Source organism: Equus przewalskii, chromosome 7, assembly GCF_037783145.1.
Source record: "Equus przewalskii isolate Varuska chromosome 7, EquPr2, whole genome shotgun sequence".
Classification (NCBI taxonomy): domain Eukaryota; kingdom Metazoa; phylum Chordata; class Mammalia; order Perissodactyla; family Equidae; genus Equus; species Equus przewalskii.
This window is the reverse complement of record NC_091837.1, coordinates 13,470,378-13,487,052: the sequence shown is the minus strand read 5'-3', so window position 1 is coordinate 13,487,052 and position 16,675 is coordinate 13,470,378. Positions and strand designations below refer to the sequence as shown.

Below are 16,675 nucleotides of genomic sequence, written 5' to 3'. Positions count from 1 at the left end.
CACATTGGAAACGGCTCACACCCGCATCTGGGAACTCTCCCCCATCCAGGGTTTCAGGTCCCACCTACAGGCAGATGTCCCCGCCACCCAGCTCCAGGCCTCTCTCTGTCCCAGGCTGCCGTCTCATGCTGCCTGGTGGGTGCCCTCGCCGCCCACCACATCTCCCGGTCCACTGCCCCCAGGTTTGCGTCCTGCCCCTCCAGCCAAGAGCTAATACAGATATTCCCATTTTATAGGAGAGAAAACCGAGACCTGAGGGGCGGCGGCGTTCCCAAGGTGTGAGTCCAGGGGTGCTTGAATCAGGTGCTACCTCCAGCACCACCTGCTCTCCAGCCCCCGGCACTGTATGGGCGCCAAGGATGGGCAGAGCCCGGTGGCTGCCTCCCAGCGCCTCCCGCCCTCCGGTGGGGGATGGGGTGCCCAGAACAGCCTCCAGGGGGAACTCTGCTCTGCAGCTAATGGGAGGTCAGGCGGAGGGCGTAGCTCTGAGCCCTGGAGATCTGGGGAGTTCCCAGCTCCTCCTCAAGGAGCCGGCCTCTGGCGACTGGTGCCCCCAGGAAGTCTTAAGAATTTCATCCCAGATCTCTGATTTTTCAAGCCGTGTGGCCTTAGGCAAGTCACTGAACCTCTCTGAGCCTCAGTTTGCTCATCTGTAAAATGACGTTAAAAATAGGACCTACCTCACAGGGTGAAGATTAAATGAGAAAATGTGAGCAACACGTTTAGCACAGAGTTTACCATGATTAGCACACGAGAGTGAGCTGCCACTCTTACTTCTACTGCCCAGGGCACCAGGACCGTGCCCAGGTTACAGACGAGGTCTGGGAGGCTCAGAGAGGCCCGGGGCAAAGACAGGACCAGGCATCAGACTGACTCCTCGCTCCTTCCTGAGCCTCCTGGGGTGTGAACAACCCACAGGTCCTGCCTCACGTGGCTCCCTGAGGGGATGGACGGACAGTGAACAGTGGCCACCCAGTGGCATGAGGTGACACACGCGTGCCCGCTTTACAGATGGAGAGACTGAGACCCCGAGCGGAGGAGGAGTACCCTGGAGTTACCTGTTGGTCAGCCAGGCCGGTCCCGGTGCCCCAGGCTGGGGGCAAGGAAGGAGGGAGAGGAGAGACGAGCAGAGGGCAAGCCCAGAGGCCTGAGGATCCCCCGCAAGATCAGAACTGTCTCAGGGCCTGGGGGAGATGAGCCCTGGAGACGGAGGGGCCGTGAAAGCGGGTGATGGGGAGCGAACACAGGAAGTATGTGCGAGGAGGAGCGAGGAGGTCGGTGTGCCCGACCACGAAACGTTTAGGTGGGTGGCCAGCAAGTCACAAAGCTGGAAACTTCCTTTGGACTCTGGCACTGGGGAGCTAGTGACGGTGTCTGAGCAGGAGCAGCCACTGAAGGTAAGAGGGCTGGATGTTCGCAGGACATCGGTTGGGGGCTCCAGGCAGCGCGGCCTCCTCGGGCCGTCCGGGCAGGTTCCCAAGTCCTCTGCTGTCACACGGCCTCCGTCCCCTGGGCAGACCTCTGGGCTCCCACAGCCTCAGGAACCTGCCCACCCGCCAGGTCGTCTGCCCGCACTTGAGGTGTATTTGACACGCAGTCAAATGCACCAATTGGACAAGAGCAGTTCTAGGCGTTTGGACAAAGGTAAGACCCATGTGTGACCATCACCCAGACAAGACCGACACGTGCCAGCATCCAGAAGGTTCCGTCAAGTCCCCTCGTGATCATCCCCGAAGGGTAACCACGGATCTGATTTCTCACTGTGGATTAGTTTTGCCTATTCTTGAACTTCTTATCGTTGGACTCACACAGTGGACACAGAGCCTTTGGGGTCTGGCCTCTCACTCAGCATAAAGTTTTTCTGAGGAAGATTAGCCCTGAGCTAACATCTGCTGCCAATCCTCCTCTTTTTTTTTTTTTTTTTTTTTTGCTGAGGAAGACTGGCCCCAAGCCAACATGTGTGCCCATCTTCCTCTACTTTATATGTGGGACGCCTGCCACAGCATGGCTTGCCAAGCAGTGCCACATCTGCACCTGGGATCCAAACTGGCGAACCCTGGGCCGCCAAAGCAGAATGTGAGCTTTTAGCTGCTGTGCCACCGGGCTGGCCCCAGCAGAAAGTTTTTGAGATTTCTCCGTGTCGGTGTGTGGATCAATAGTCCGCTCCTTTCTGCTCTGAGTGGCATTCCGGTTATGGGTGACCGCACTTCATTTATCCATTCACCAGTTGATGGATATTTGGGTTGTTCCCAGTTTTTTGGCTGTTATGAATAACGCTTCATAAACATGGTGGACAAGTCTTTGTAAGAACGTGTTTTCATTCTTGGGGAAATATCCAGGAAAGGGATTCCTGAGTCGTTCCCTTTCTGAGTTTCTGAGTCGTTCTGCGTTGTTCATCCATGGTGAGTCTATGTCTAACTTTGTAAGAAATCGCCAAATGGGCTTCCAGGTGGCTGTGCCGTCGCGCATTCCCGCCGGCAATGTGGGAGTCCCAGCCGCTCTGCGTCCTCGCCAGCACTTGGTGGTGTCAGTCTTTCTAATTTTCGTCCGGCTGGTGGTGTGCAGTGACACCTCCTGCTGGTGTTTGTTTGCTCTCCCTCATGGCTGATGCTGGTGAGCATCCTCCCAGCAGCCTTCCGGACACTCCCCCCCGGAGAATGACCAGGCCCTTGAAACTCCATGTGGCAGAAGCCCAACCTGGCACGCCACCCTCACAGCGGCCCCAAGCTGCTCCCTCCACCCATGGCGCCCCCATCGAGACAGCTGCCCGGTCAGAGACCCGGGAGCCCTCTCTTTCCCCATCTTCATCGCCGTGCCAACCCGTCACCAGCCCCTTACCAATTCTCTCTGGAGTCTATACCCTCTGTGCACCCCGCTGGCCCAGGCCCCCTCAACCTCACACAGCCCTGCCCTCCTCCTTGCAGCCACCCTTGTTCGCTCTCCCCCTGCACCCCTATTGTCCACACTGTTCTCCATGCCTGGGACACTCCTCTGTCTATACCCACCCTCTCGAGCCCACGACTCTGCATCTTTCAAGTGTCAACCATTTTCCTGCCTCCTCCCCACCCCACCCCAAGAGCTGGCCACACTCTGCACACTCAGGGCCCCCCTCCACCTCCCCTCTGGGGCCCTGGGCCCAGCCGTCATCTGATATTTTTCTGGGTGATCATTCGATTAATTTCTCTCTCCCCTTCTATACTGTGAGCCCCAAAGGGCACCACCAGGGCTGTCCGCTGACGTGGCGTCCATCCAGGGACCTAGCCCGGTACCCGGCACAGAGCGGACACCCCATAACCATCAAGTTACGTGGCTTGGCTGAGTGGCGGCTGGGGGTGGGGTAGGAGGGAGAGTTTGGGGAGCCTCTGCCCAGATCCGCTGCTGGGTGAGCCGCCCGCAGGGCTGGCAGCCCCAGCTCCTAAGAGACAAGGGACCCGGAGTAAACTTAGCATGCCACCCCCGGCCCAGCTCCTATTTCCGTCTGCCCTCCTTCCTTCCCTGCCGCCAGCGCTGAAGTCAGCAGAGTCTGGTTTCTTAGCAGAGCAGCCTGCTGGGGCGAGGGATCCAGCTTTCTGATCCTCAGTCTCCCCAGCAGGAAAATGGGGTGATAACCATCCCCACATCGTGGGGTTGTTGTGACGCCTAAATGAGAACATGAAGATAAAGTGTTTGGCGTGGGGCTGGGTATGCAGTAAGTGCCCAGTAAATGCCAGCTCCCTGCCCTTAGCCCTGTGTCTTTGTCCTGGGCCCCAGCTCTGCTGTATGCTGCTCTCTGCAAGGACAGAGCTGGGCTGTCCTCCAAGTGCCAATGCCTCCCCCCAGCAACCAGGAGCCGCAGAGGGTGACGGAGGGGGACTTCCAGACGCCAGGACAGGCCAGCAGTGGCGAGAGTTTGGGACATGGCATTCCCCTAGAAGCCCGCTGTGATCTCAAGGACGCCGTGACACAGTGGTAGGACCTGGCTTCCAATCCCCATTCTCGTGCATCACCTGGAACAGGCGACTATGCCTCTCTGAGCCTCAGTTTCCCTTTCTGTAAAGTGGGGGAAACACTAGTTCCTCCTTCCCAGGCTGTATGAGGGGATTCGTGGGGAGATGGGAGATGTTTGTGCTCGGGATTTATTTGCTGAATCGATGGAGCGGGCGATTCGGACGGTGATGGTCAAGGACAAGGGGCGGTCCGGGGAGGGAGCGCACAGTGGGACGCAGGAGCCGGCCCACATCAGTCTCTAAGAGCCAACTGTCAAATTTTCAGAATTTTGTGACCCAGTTGTTTAATAAGTTAAATGACAGTATACTAAAAACCAAAGTCCTCCCTTCTCAAAACTCATCACTTCCTAATTATTTTCCTACATCCGACTCTTAGCTATGCTCCTGAGAATACTGACATTTATGGTGGCAGCTACTGTCTAAATGGTTGGTTGCTCAGAGTCGGCCGTGGGAGTATTTACAGGGAGGAAATTGGGAAGCAGGACAAATCATGGCGTGGGGACAAGTCCACGCAAGAAGTTAGTTGTTAACCGAACACCAGCATCCCCCTGGGCTTGGTGCTCCTTCCCGGCTAAGCTACCCCTCCTTCGTCCTCCAACATGGCGCACAGGGAGGCTGGCGGCTTCCAGTGGCTCCAAGAGCTGGTGGCGGGCGCCCCCTGGTGGCTGCTTCAAGCACCCATCATCACCGAGGCCGACGTCACTCCTGCACTTTGGGGAACTAGATGGACACCAGGCCAGCGCGTGAGTGTGCACACAGTGGCCTCGAGCAAAGGCGCTCCGGGAGCGTGGAGAACACAGGGCACCCGGACACCTCTCCCCGCCCAGAAGGACGGGGTGACAAGACCCTGGCGGGACTGCTCAGATGTCCCCCACGTCCTTCAGCCTCTGGGTCCCCAAGCCCGTCATGTGGAGACCCCCAGCTGATTTTTCTGATCACTCCCAAAGGGGAAGTGAACGGCTGTTTCTCCAAAGCATCAGCCTGCCTTCTCCAGGGTCAGCTGCCCAGCCCACGGGGGGCCCCCCCGCTTCCACCGGCCCCCCACCAAAGGACGTCAAACACACCCTCCCTGTGATCACACTTGTTCTAGAGGGTCGGGGAGGGGCAGACACCCCTCCACTTCTCCCTGACTCTGCCCCCACGGCTCCACTCGGCACCTGCCATGCTCCCTGGTCTCTCGTCTTCCCCTCAACCCCTCTGTCCTGAGCTGAGGCCCAAACATGCCAGACTCAGCCCTCTCTTGGAACGCTCCCTGCAGGTCATGCCCTGGGGTGGAGGGGTCCTTCAGAAGACACGGAGTTTGAATCCCGGCTCAGCCATAAGGGTGGGCCACTGGCTCCGCCTCTCCACGGTGGCCTTGGCTTTCTGATCTGACCCCAGGGTCAACGTGGGTTTCAGACGTGGCCATGCACACACGTGGTGAACGTTGCTTAAACAGGGCAGCCGACCGTCCCGATTTCCTGGGGCTGAGGGGTTCCCACGACAGGGGACATCCGTCCGGGGCTAAGTCAGGAAGTGCCTGGCCAACCGGAACACCTGGCCACCCTGCGCTTCAGTCAGTGGTCAGCAGAGCCTCCTCCGGCCTGCCGCCTGTTTGTCACTAAAGTTTTATTAGGACTCAGCCAAGCCCATTCACGGATGGCATCCTCAGTGGCTGCATTTGAGCTACGGTGACAGAGAGGAGAGGTTGCAACAGCCGCCTCATGGCCCACCAAACCTGAAATAGCTACTCTCTGGCCCTTTAGGAAAAGTTTGCTGGCCCCAAACTTAAAATGACAGCTAGTCAGTGCTCCTGTGAGCCGGTGGGGCAGGCTGAGCGAGGAGCGGGTACAGGGTGTTAACCGGAGACGGCCTGTGTGGAACCAGGAGGTCAGGGCCTCTGGGAGGATGGCACTGATGTTGGGAGGGGGTATTTGTCCGAGATTTGGGAGGAACCAAATTCTGGAGGCCAGAACTAGGTCATGGGGGCCAGCCCCCTTCCACCCCCAGTCTGAAGCCTTCCCCGGCTGCCCATGGATGCACTAAGAGGCACCCAGCATCCGAGAGACAATGCGGAGGTCAACCCAGCAGCCCTGCAGGGGCTTCCCGAGGGGCTGGGGCTGCGGGCAAACAGCAAAGGGCCACTGCCCGCCTGAAGGGCCCCTTGATGCCAAGCACGCAGCCGTCAGTCAACCATCAATATTTATTGGGTGTCTGCGCTGCATCGGAGGATGGGCCGGGCAGTGGGGTGGCTCTGTGAACCAGACAGAGCCCACCCCGAAACGTGGCTGCGGGGGAAGGCAAGAGGGGGCAGGAGGGGGTTGCTCTGTCAGCAGATGGCCCTCGTGGGTCCACACAGTCCCGAAGAAGGGGTCAGCCCTGGGGTCTCCAGACTCGCCGCAGTCCTCACAGGCTGAGACCTGGGGAGCCGCCCGAGAAAACCCAGGCTGCCCCAAATAGGGGAGCGGCAGGACATGGCCTCCGGGGCCCAGCACTCCTCCTGAATGCCCCCTTCCTGTGGGTGACCACGGCGACCAGAAGAAAATGGGAGTCAGGGCGGGGGACTCCGAGTCCTCCCTGGGTGCACGCGAATGAGGCCCAGAAGCCAGGAGAGGGGAGGACAGCAGCGGGGGTGCTGGAGGGCGCCCCGAACAGACGGGAGGCAGGGAGGTGGAGGGAGTCTCGCCAGCCCCCACTGGAGTCAGGACGGGGGGCAGCTCTGCGTGCCAGGCCTGCTCTGCCTGTTCTCAGTCCCGTGTGCGGCAGTGGCCAGGGGCCCAGTCCTGAGGGTGCCCAACCCCAGGGAGCTCCGAGGAAGCCCAGACCTGTGGAATTGAGCCTGAATGCTGGCTGGTGGCTCGGTGGGCCACGGAGGGAGCGAGGAGGCAGGGTCCTGCTCAGGAGGATGGGTTGGGGGAGCTAAGGGAGGAAGCTGTGCAGGGTGAGGTCGTCCCCGTCATGGTCCTCGCCGGGCCCCGCCTTTCGGCCCCGACCCTTGGGGGTGGGCAGGCCCCCATTGGCCGTGGTGGTGGGCCCCTCGCCTCCCTCGGGCAGCAGGGATGAGATGCAAACCATCTCGGTGGGGGAGTAACTGCGCACGGGGTATGTGTGGTTCTTGCGGGAGAGGCGGACAGCCAGCACCACGGTGCACACAAGGAAGATGGTAGCCAACAGGGCCAGGATAAGGATGGCCAGCAGGCACTGCTTCACTGGGATGTGGTCCCAGGCCACTGTGGGGTTGGGGACCGTAGACCTCAACAGGGAAACAGTCTGGCTTTTTCCTCTGAAGCTGGTGGTGGCTAGAACTGTGGACTGGGCCTCCGTAACTGCGGGTTGGGTGGTCAGTGCCTCCGTGGCTGCTGGTCCTTTGGACAAGACCTCCGTGGCTGCAGGTTGGGAGGTCAGTGCCTCCGTGGCTGCTGGTTCCGTGGACAGGACCTCTGTGGCTGCGGGTTGGGTGGTCAGTGCCTCCGTGGCTGCTGGTTCCGTGGACAAGACCTCCGTGGCTGCGGGTTGGGAGGTCAGTGCCTCCGTGGCTGCTGGTTCTGTGGACAGGACCTCTGTGGCTGCGGGTTGGGTGGTCAGTGCCTCCGTGGCTGCTGGTTCCGTGGACAGGACCTCCGTGGCTGCGGGTTGGGTGGTCAGTGCCTCCGTGGCTGCTGGTTCTGTGGACAGGACCTCCGTGGCTGCAGGTTGGGTGGTCAGTGCCTCCATGGCTGCTGGTCCTGTGGACAGGGCTTCCAGGGTATCCAGCTCTGTGGACTGAGCCCCGTCTGTGGATAGAGCCTCCAGGAAGGGAGGGTTTGTAGTGACCAGTCCTTCGGTCAGAGGACCCATTGTGACAGAAATCCCCTGTGTGGCCAGTTCCGTGGTCAGGTTCCCAACGGCTGTCCCTCCTGCCCCCAGGCCAGCAGAGTCCTCCATAGCCACCTCCAGAGTGGCTGGCTCAGGAGTTCCAGGCCCTGTAGAATCTCTCTGCTCTGGTGTCCCCATCACATCCAGAAGCCTGGGGCTCAGGGAGAAAGTCTTGGTGCTGCTTTCAGGAGTTTTGAGCAGGTCCGTGCCTTCTCTGTTGACGTCGTCTCTGTGTAAGTACTTGGACACCCCTGTCTGGCCCCGGACAAGCTGGAGGCGGCTGCCAGGGCCCAGCAGGCTCAGCAGCAGGAGGAGCGGCAGAGGCATGGTGCCTGGAGGGAGACAGGAACAGAGGGATGTCAAGACAGCTTCAGCCCTGGGCTGCCAGGCGCCCCCGCCTACGATCCCAGTCGGCCACGGCTGGGAGGACGTCTGGTCTGGGGCAGGCCCCTGGCCATGGGCCTCCTCGTGACCCAGCACATGCCTGCTAGACTCTCAGCAAACAGCAGCTCTTAATATTTATCAACATTGATAAATCCATCGGGGGGCCCTCAGCTCCCTCTATATGCTGCACAGAAATTTACTTGTCTATCCTTTTCGATTAAAGCTTTTTATTGTGGACAAGACAATCCACTGGGATGTAGAAAGAAAATATTGGAGTTTCTAGTTATATTAACTTTTATGTCACCCCCTTCATAATTCCTATTTTTGTATATATAATTTCTCAGGGGTACGGTAGTACTGGGATGTAGTTCATTAAGAGATCCATGTACATCTATTGGCCACTGATGGGGTCCACTGGTGGGAGAGTTTGCAGACAACAGGGCCAAAGGATAAAGCTGCTTCTTTGGACCTTTGAGGTCTCTCAGAGTCTGGTCCTGACCGCCCCCCTCCACCGCCAACATCCCTCTGTTCCACTCTCCCCAATCTTGGCTCCCACCCCGCACAGCCCTGGCCCGTCCCTCAGATTCTCAGTTTTTCTCATACTTTCTCAAGGTTGCAGCTCGATCCAGCTCCCCTGGCCGTGTCCTCGCTCACCCGGCAGGGATGACAGCACTTACCTCCTTGGCCATTGTGAGGATGAAATGAGGCGATGCCTCTGTGCCCATCACAAGCTCCAGCAAAGGGCAGCTCCTTTAGTTGTTTCAGTAAACCTACCCCGTAAGTCCTCAAGGGCCTGGAGCCATCAACCGCATGATTGGGGCCAGGAGAAAACTCAGATCTTTTCAGAACAACCCAGCCCTCCGCGAGCGGACGGTCATCTCATTTGCCCGTGGGTAGAGCCGCTGTCCTTCCTGGTGTTACACTTCAGCCTCCCGAGCAGGTAGCCAGAAAGGGCCACTTGCATTTTCTCGCTTTCTCTATCTTCCCTTATGCTCCCCGTGGCACTGGCTGGTGTTTGTGGGGTTCCAAATCTTACCCTTGGGAATCCTGTGGGAGTGACAGCTGTGTTCTGGGGCAGGATTCGAGTATTCCTGGGCTCCCTGGACATAACACCCTTTGGAAGGATGCAACCCCAAGCACGGTGTCCGGGAGACAGGGAGCCTGGATAATTTCCAACGTGTCCCTGTACTTCCCATGCTTCAGAGCAGAGAGCAATTGTTCATCGCCCCCTGGAGGGACTTTAACTTACTCACAGTCCCCTCAGCTTCCAGGCTCCATCCGACCTCCTTCACGTGTTAGTTAGAATTATGTTGGTTTCTAAAATGCCAGTCTAACCATATCTTAAAATAATTTCTTAAACCAAACTTTACGATATTTGTACTAGGCACATCTGGCCCTCACAAGTATCTTTTCACTGAGGAGGGATGAGGCTCAGAGAGGTGAAGCAACCTGCCCAAAGACACACAGCTGGCGAGTGGCAGAGATCAGATTCGAGCCCAGGGAGGATTCAGAAAGGCTTTGCGGAGAGATATGACCTGGCTGAGGGGGCAGGAGGGGCAAAGGCCTGGAAGAGAGATGAGCTTGCTGTGTTTGTGGCTGGGGGCAGGACCCAGTTGGGAGAAGGAGGGCTGAGTAAGAATAAGGAGGACCTTGAAGGTCACATCCCCCAGACAGGTCAGCCCCATGTGCACCGGGTGTTGTGCAGGGCACAGGATGGAGAGCACAGACTATGGGGTCAATCAAAGGATGTTCGAGTCCCAGGTCTGTCCCTCACAGACTGTGTGACTTTGACACAGATCTTGCCCTTCTGAGCCTCAATTCTCTCATCTGTAAAGTGGGGATAAACAGAGCCGCTCTCATAGGGCTGTTGAGAGAATGCAGTGAAGTGATGATTCCATAGTTCCAGGCCCACCGTAGGTACTTAAGAAATGTGTCTCTCTCCCTCACACACGCACACACACACATGCGCACACACACATTCTTCGCCTCCCAACCAGCCTTCAGGAGGCAGTTTCTTTGCACATGGGGTGATGTTCTCAGTTGGAGGGAGAGTATATGGCCCGACCTCGGCCCCACTTTCCCAGGAGCAGGGGACTTCAGGAAGATGTCACCAGCTGAGACACATTTCATCATTATAAAAAGACTGGTACCCACCACTGCCACCCGGGCAGCTCTCGGCTCCTCCGCCACTTCCTGGAAGCACAGAGGGAGGGGCCAAAACGCCAGGCCCTACCCATCAGTTCCTGGGTCGGGGGAGGCATCTTGGCGGGTCAGGGCCCGACTTTCTGCGGCCTGGGGGCTGGGGGTTACCTTGGAGGATGGGCTCCCGCCGTCACTGCCCTCGCCCCCACTCCCATCCCCGCAGTCCCCTGCATGCACAGGCAGCCGGGGTGGAGGAGAGACTGTTAGCAGCTGTGTAACCTAAGCAGGTTGCTTCACCCTCTCTGAGCCTCAGTTTCCTCCTCTGTAAAATGGGCCGTACGGCTTCAAAGAATGGTCGTGAGAATCTAATGAGATGCTGCAGGAAAGGTCTCCGATGCTGGCCTCCAGCAGGGGGTGTTTTATTTGGGGACACTCTTTGGGGCTGTGGACAGAGGTGCAGAGGAAAGGGAGACCTTGGAGTCAGGGAAGGCACAGACCTGGTGACCTCCTTACCTCCCCCACGGGCAGTTAAGGAAGCCACGGGGTCCTGTGTGAGAGCAGAGCGCTCCCCATCTCTCCCCTCCTGGGCCTGTCTAGGGCGGCCAGCTGGTCCTGGATATCCCCGTGTTAGCCCTGAAAATCCTTTGTCCCCCTGTCCCCTGGGGCCCGCCACCCCATGGGCTTCGCAGGGAAGGGACCACGGGCACAGCAGCCTCGAGCCAGGCCACGGCTGTGCAGGCATCAGCCCAGCTGCCAGAAGAAAACCCGGCTCCCAGAGGTTCTGTGGCTCCGAGGGGCCATGTGGATAGCAAGAGAGGAGCCGGGCAGGGTGTGAGCACCGCGCACGGCAGGACAGTAACTTGAATATTTGCTAAAGTAAATGTATTGCAATATAACGAAAATGAGCTATTATAAAGCCCCCGCTGTGGATGGATTATTTCGTGATCTCCTCATCCAGGGAACTCATTCGTCTTCACCCCAGCACTGGCTGTCAGGATTCCCGTCACACAGACGGGACTTGCTTCCTCCAGGCTCCACCTGCAGAGCGAGCCTTGGCAGGCGTGTGGTTTTTCTTTTTTGGTAACGAAAGTCCCCGACTGCAGCTCTGATTGCCGAGGCCTCTGCTTCCAGAGGGCTGTGTCAAATAGCCACATGGCCAGCGGGAGGCCAGACACAGTGCCCCGCCGCCTCCGCCTGAGGCCGGTTCCACAGATCTTGGTTAATTTTAGTAACTGACCACTTAGGGCCACTTTTCTTTTCCCCCCTCTTTCCGAGCTTTAAATACTCCATCTTATGTTTTAAATTCACCAATAAAGCATGAGCCCAGGGACCTCTAGGCCCCCACCTCGACCCCAATAAAAGCAGATGCCCAGGCCCCTGTGTTCTCTCTCCCTACAACCTCGAGTGTGGCCCCCGGTGTGCTGTGTCACTTCCAGGACCTGTGAGTAATAAACCTTTATGTTTTCAAAGTTTCCTGATGGCTATTGCTGAGGGCATCTTCCAATCATAGTAAGAACCACAGGGCTGGTCCAGCCACAAGTCTGGTTATCGACAGGTTGAGGCCAGCACAAAACTCCACCTTTGGCCTCTTCCCTCCTCCCAGGGCAGGAAAAGAGTGGCTCACCACAGAAGCGGGCGGGCAGGGCCCTGCGAGCACAGCGCTGCCACATCCTATCGTCGTGCTGCTCACCTCGCAGAGTGCAGATACTGCCCCTTTCCTGTCTGTCACCCTAAAACCAGGTTGTTTCTGCCTGAGCCCCACCCAGGTGGTGTTGGGGCCACACCCCAGCTCCAGAGACCACACCTGCTCAGGAAAGACGCCCATGGGACTCCGGGAAGCTTGAGACTCGCCATCCCACATCTGTAATCCTGGGAGCCTCAGCGTTCCCGAGCTTGGACCCTCAGGATCCAAAAGACTGAGAGTCTCAGGCTGGGCGTGGAGCAGCCGTCAAGAGAAGGGAAGGCTCCAGATCAACAAGTAGGTCAAACCGAGGCCCAGGAGTGCCCCTGACCCCAGTGTAGGTCCAAGTCCTGGCAGACAGGACAGGCCCCCGCCTGACTCAGGATCAAATTCAATATCAAACCAGATCCAGTCCCAGCTCTGCTGCTTCCAAGCTGTGTGCCCTTGGGCAACTGAACTCACCTCTCTGAGCCACGGCTTCTTGTCTGGAACACAAGGACAGGGGCAGCGCCTGCACCTGGTGGGGCTGCTGTGGGTTGAAGTGAGCTGGCTCATAGTAAGCGCTCACTAAAGGACAGCCAGTGGCATTCTTATTCTGCATTTAGGGCTGTGTTTCTGAAAAGTCCCCAACCCCGGAACAGCTCTGACACATCCCTGACCTTGTCAGTCGGAGAGGGCCAGGCCAGGGGGCCCAGAAGCCTGTCTCCACGGCAAGCCCTGGGCGCCCTGCACAGCCTCAACCTCCTCTGGTTTGCGTATCGCACGCGTTGAGTGTAGACGACGTGCCAGGCGCTGTTCTAAGAGCTGTACACGATTGGCGCACCCAGGCCCCACAACCTTCTTGTATTAACCCCATGTGAAAAATGAGGAAACTGAGGCCCACAGCCTGTAAGAGCGGGAGCAGGAACTTGAACCTGGGTGGTCTTGCTCCACAGCCCACCTCGTAGTCACAGCCCTATATAGCCCACAAACAAGGTCCATTCTCAGGAGCCAGAGCAAATGTTGCCTCCTCCAAGAAGCAGCCCTGGATTGCCCAGACAGGATTAGTCACTCCCATTGTCTAAACCCTTTTAAATGTTTGCTTACTTTCTAAAGATCTACTCCCATTGGCCCATAAGCTCCAAGAGGACAGGAACCACTCCAGTCTTGCTGCTCAAGCTACATGGCCAGGGCTTAGCAGGCGGGCAGGCACTCAACTGACATGCCTGCTCGCGACACCTGCCCACTGGAGCACGGGCACTGTGGCTGCCCCGCTGCCCCCGCCAGACCGCAAGCTTTTGGAGGGCGGCGTCTCCACCAGATCCCCAGCATCCAGCGGCCTGGGCCCCCAGGGGCTCATTAAAGAGCAGTCGCAGGAGGGGACGGTGTCTGAGACGGGCAACCAGCACACATCCTATCTGTCACCCTGCACCTCCCGACCTGCTGTCATCATCCGCCCTCGCCCCACGGAGGAGCTGTTTCGGACAGGCTGTTTGCCTCATTTTCACCTGCTGCCACGAAATTTTGATACTGCAGACACCTGTTTCATGTTCCGTGGTCCTTTGTAGGGACACACGTCATAGGGGCATCTAAGACTTTTTTGACTCCTTCCCCCCCAAAAAAAGCCCAACTTTCACCTGCTGGGTCCCGAATTTGCTGGCTGGGGACAGAGGAGGTGAGGGACTTTGCACACAAATTCAATGAGACCTACAACTGATTTTAGTTTGATGTTTATCTGAGGACACCTGTGTAGACAGACAGATGGACAAGCAGACAGACAGACATCCCCCTTTCCCCCTCCAGCCATCCTCTCTCCTCCTGGCCCGAGAGTCTCTCACTGCCACCTTCCTGCCCACGCTCGACTGAGGGGACCGAGAGACCCAAGGTGACCTGGGCTCCACGAGTGTCCTGCAGCCAGATGGGGCCGCAGCACGTCCGAGCTCAGCCACCTCCCAGCCCTGCCGCCGAGGGCAGCTGCTTCTCCCCTCTGAACCTCGGTTTCCTCATCTGTGAAATCGGGGCGCTGTTCACCGGCAGGGTGCCTACACGATCCCCCGCCCCTCTGGAAGGCCCCGCTCAGGCCCGGCTGAGGTTCCAAGGCAGCACCCGGGACACGCCCAGGAGGCCTGGCAGCCCAGCCCCTTCCTCTGTCCGGGTTTCACTCTTGCCTGGCTCCTGGCCAAGCCTGGTGAGGGAGGCATCTCCCATTCAGGGTGCGGCCAGCCCGGGCCACCCTCAGAGGAAGCTGCTCTGGGGCCCGGGGCGCCACCTCCAGAGCCCCTGCCCACTGAGAGGCCTGGCCCCCAGGGCTCAAAGTCACAGATAGGAGAGGGAAGAAAGCAAGAGGGCCCAGGACGGAGGAAAAGAGAATGCCAGGCGACAGAGCCCTGATCCTTGTCTATGGGGGGGTGTGTGTGTGTCTGTGTAGGGGGACACTGCTTTAGCCACCAGGCCCCCACCATTCTCCATTATACCTCAAAGCACCCCAAATACAATAAGAGTATTCCATTATTTTGTCTTTTCCTAGCAGTAGTATCTTAATTCTAATATTTTAATCAGTGTCATTTTCTCAATCTCATAAAAAAAGCATGAAGAATTCGGCTGTGGAAACAATGTTTTTATGGACCTATAGCCTATGTGGCTTCGAGACAAACCCTGCACGCTCCCCTCCTTTCTGGGCTTGCCCAGACCTAATCCCAGCTCTGCTCCTGAGCCCTTCACCTCCCGGGGCCTCAGTTTCCCACCCATGAAAGGAGGGGTAGGATGATTTTTGGGGAAGCAGTCCTGACGCCTCTAATTTTTCAAGTCTGGGGTGCCCCCCAGCCAGCAGCTGCTAGCAAACCTGCAGGGAGGGTGGGGTGGAAGTTGAAGGGAGCAGGATCTGGAAGAGACAGCAGAACCAGGCCACCGGTCCAGGCAGACCGTGGTCCCGAGCCCGAGGGGCTTTGGTCTGCCCGCCCCAGGGCCGCAGCTCAGGGAGGCCCGGAGCCCTGCCTGGGACCTGCCCTGGGCTATCAGGCAGGCCCGCTTACCCCTTGGATCCCCCAGCCACTCCGTGCGGTTTTGCAAGCCAGCACTTACCGCGCTCAGCAGAGCATGGAACAGCTGCCTCGTGGGCCCAGGAGAAGTGGTTCCTCTACTCTAGCAACGAGGACTCAGCCCACGCTGCCAGGCGCTGCTGTGGCACCCCTGCCGCGGTCCCAGACCCCACCAACCCCCAACGGCTGTGTACAAAAGGAGGAAGCAAGAATGTGGTTACTCATGGCCACGTGACAGCCACACCCCCTCTTGCCTGTGACAGCTCTGGTGACAATGTTGATTGACATTGGGTGGGTAGTGGGAGACAGGGACCTGCTGGTCCTGACGTTACTCTTGGATTCCGTTAATGGTGAAACCACCATGGACCATGTGGAAACTTCCCAGGGAGGTGTGGTTGAGGGGGCACAAGCTGGGAAAGGCCACAGTATTACTCCACGGGTGATAGAGAGTGGGGGTGAGTGGGGCCCTCACCCTGGAAGGACGTGACCAGATGCAAAGAAAGGGACCAGGACGATTCTCCATGCTTGACCACGAAAGGAGCGGGAGGAGGAAACAGAACACAGACCTTCCTGAGCTTCGTGAATATGACGCAGCAATGCAGGAATTCTTCTGAGGTCCAACCATGCTCTCTAGGTGCACAGGTGGCCCTTTCAGCAGCCACCAAGAACCTCTCTAGGGAGCTCATGGCGAATTCCCTGAGGGCGAGACCTGCCTTTTATTTCCCTAGCCTCCTTTGTTCGTTCAGCCAGCTCTGGCCCTCCAGCCTTCCTAGAGCTCCTCGTCTGGGGGGAAGTCAGCAAGTACAGAAGTAAGCAGACACAGTGAGGTCATGTCACCCTGGGTGAGCCAGGGAGGGGTCCTGACCCCCCTGGGGTGGGGAGGGGCTTCCAGCAGACTCTTCCAAGGAGAAATGGCACTTGAGATGACAAGTAGGGGTGGGCTGGGTGGGCTGCCCAAGAGGAATGCAAAGGCACCCCCAGCAGAGCGCATGGCACGGGGAAATGGAGGCAGGTCTAAGAAGGCACAGAGCTCCCAGGGGAACGAAGGAAGGGGAGGCCTCCAGGTCTGGCCGGTGGCTTTGCACAAGGTGGGGCTCAGGACGGACGCACAGAGAGGTTCATACCCTGCCTTGCCCACGGGTTGTTTTAAAATGAAAACCAGAGAGCCAGCGGGTGTTCACCATGGATCATCTTAGGAAGCTACAGCCGGAAGGGGCCAAAAACTCATCCAGTCGGTACAGACAGGGAAACTGAGGCCCCACAATGGGGAGGGAGACTGTTGGAGCTCCCCACTCTTCTCTGGGAGGTGTGGGAAGAGCCAGCCTTCTGGGGCAGGCCCTGAGCAACACTGAACACACCCAAGTCGGGGCTGGAGGCCACTCCCTGGTTACAGGCATTCCAGATACATCTGGTTAGCCTGAGTGCACAAGCACATGGGAGGCAGGACAGTCCCTCTGCTGGGACTGGTCCGGGTCCCCACCCCCGACCCCGAAACCCAGATCCCCTGAACCAGAGCCCAACACCAGACCCACGGATCTGAAGCCGACAGCAGGGTCCCCAAGACACAGAGGACGAGGGGAGAGCACTGACCAGGAGTCAAGCGCCTGTGTGACCCTGGGGTGCCTTCCCCT

General features: G+C 58.3%; 1 protein-coding gene across 1 annotated transcript; it reads right to left on the bottom strand.

Annotated features, from left to right (window-relative positions):
* Window positions 1-6,150: 6,150 nt before the first annotated feature.
* SELPLG (selectin P ligand) lies at window positions 6,151-15,296 on the bottom strand. Its single transcript, XM_070627058.1, has 2 exons — window positions 15,088-15,296; window positions 6,151-8,152 (listed from the first exon to the last, which is right to left on the bottom strand). Exon 2 carries the CDS (start codon window positions 8,145-8,147, stop codon window positions 6,885-6,887), a length of 1,263 nt encoding a protein of 420 aa, XP_070483159.1. The 5' UTR covers window positions 8,148-8,152; window positions 15,088-15,296; the 3' UTR covers window positions 6,151-6,884.
* Window positions 15,297-16,675: the final 1,379 nt, after the last annotated feature.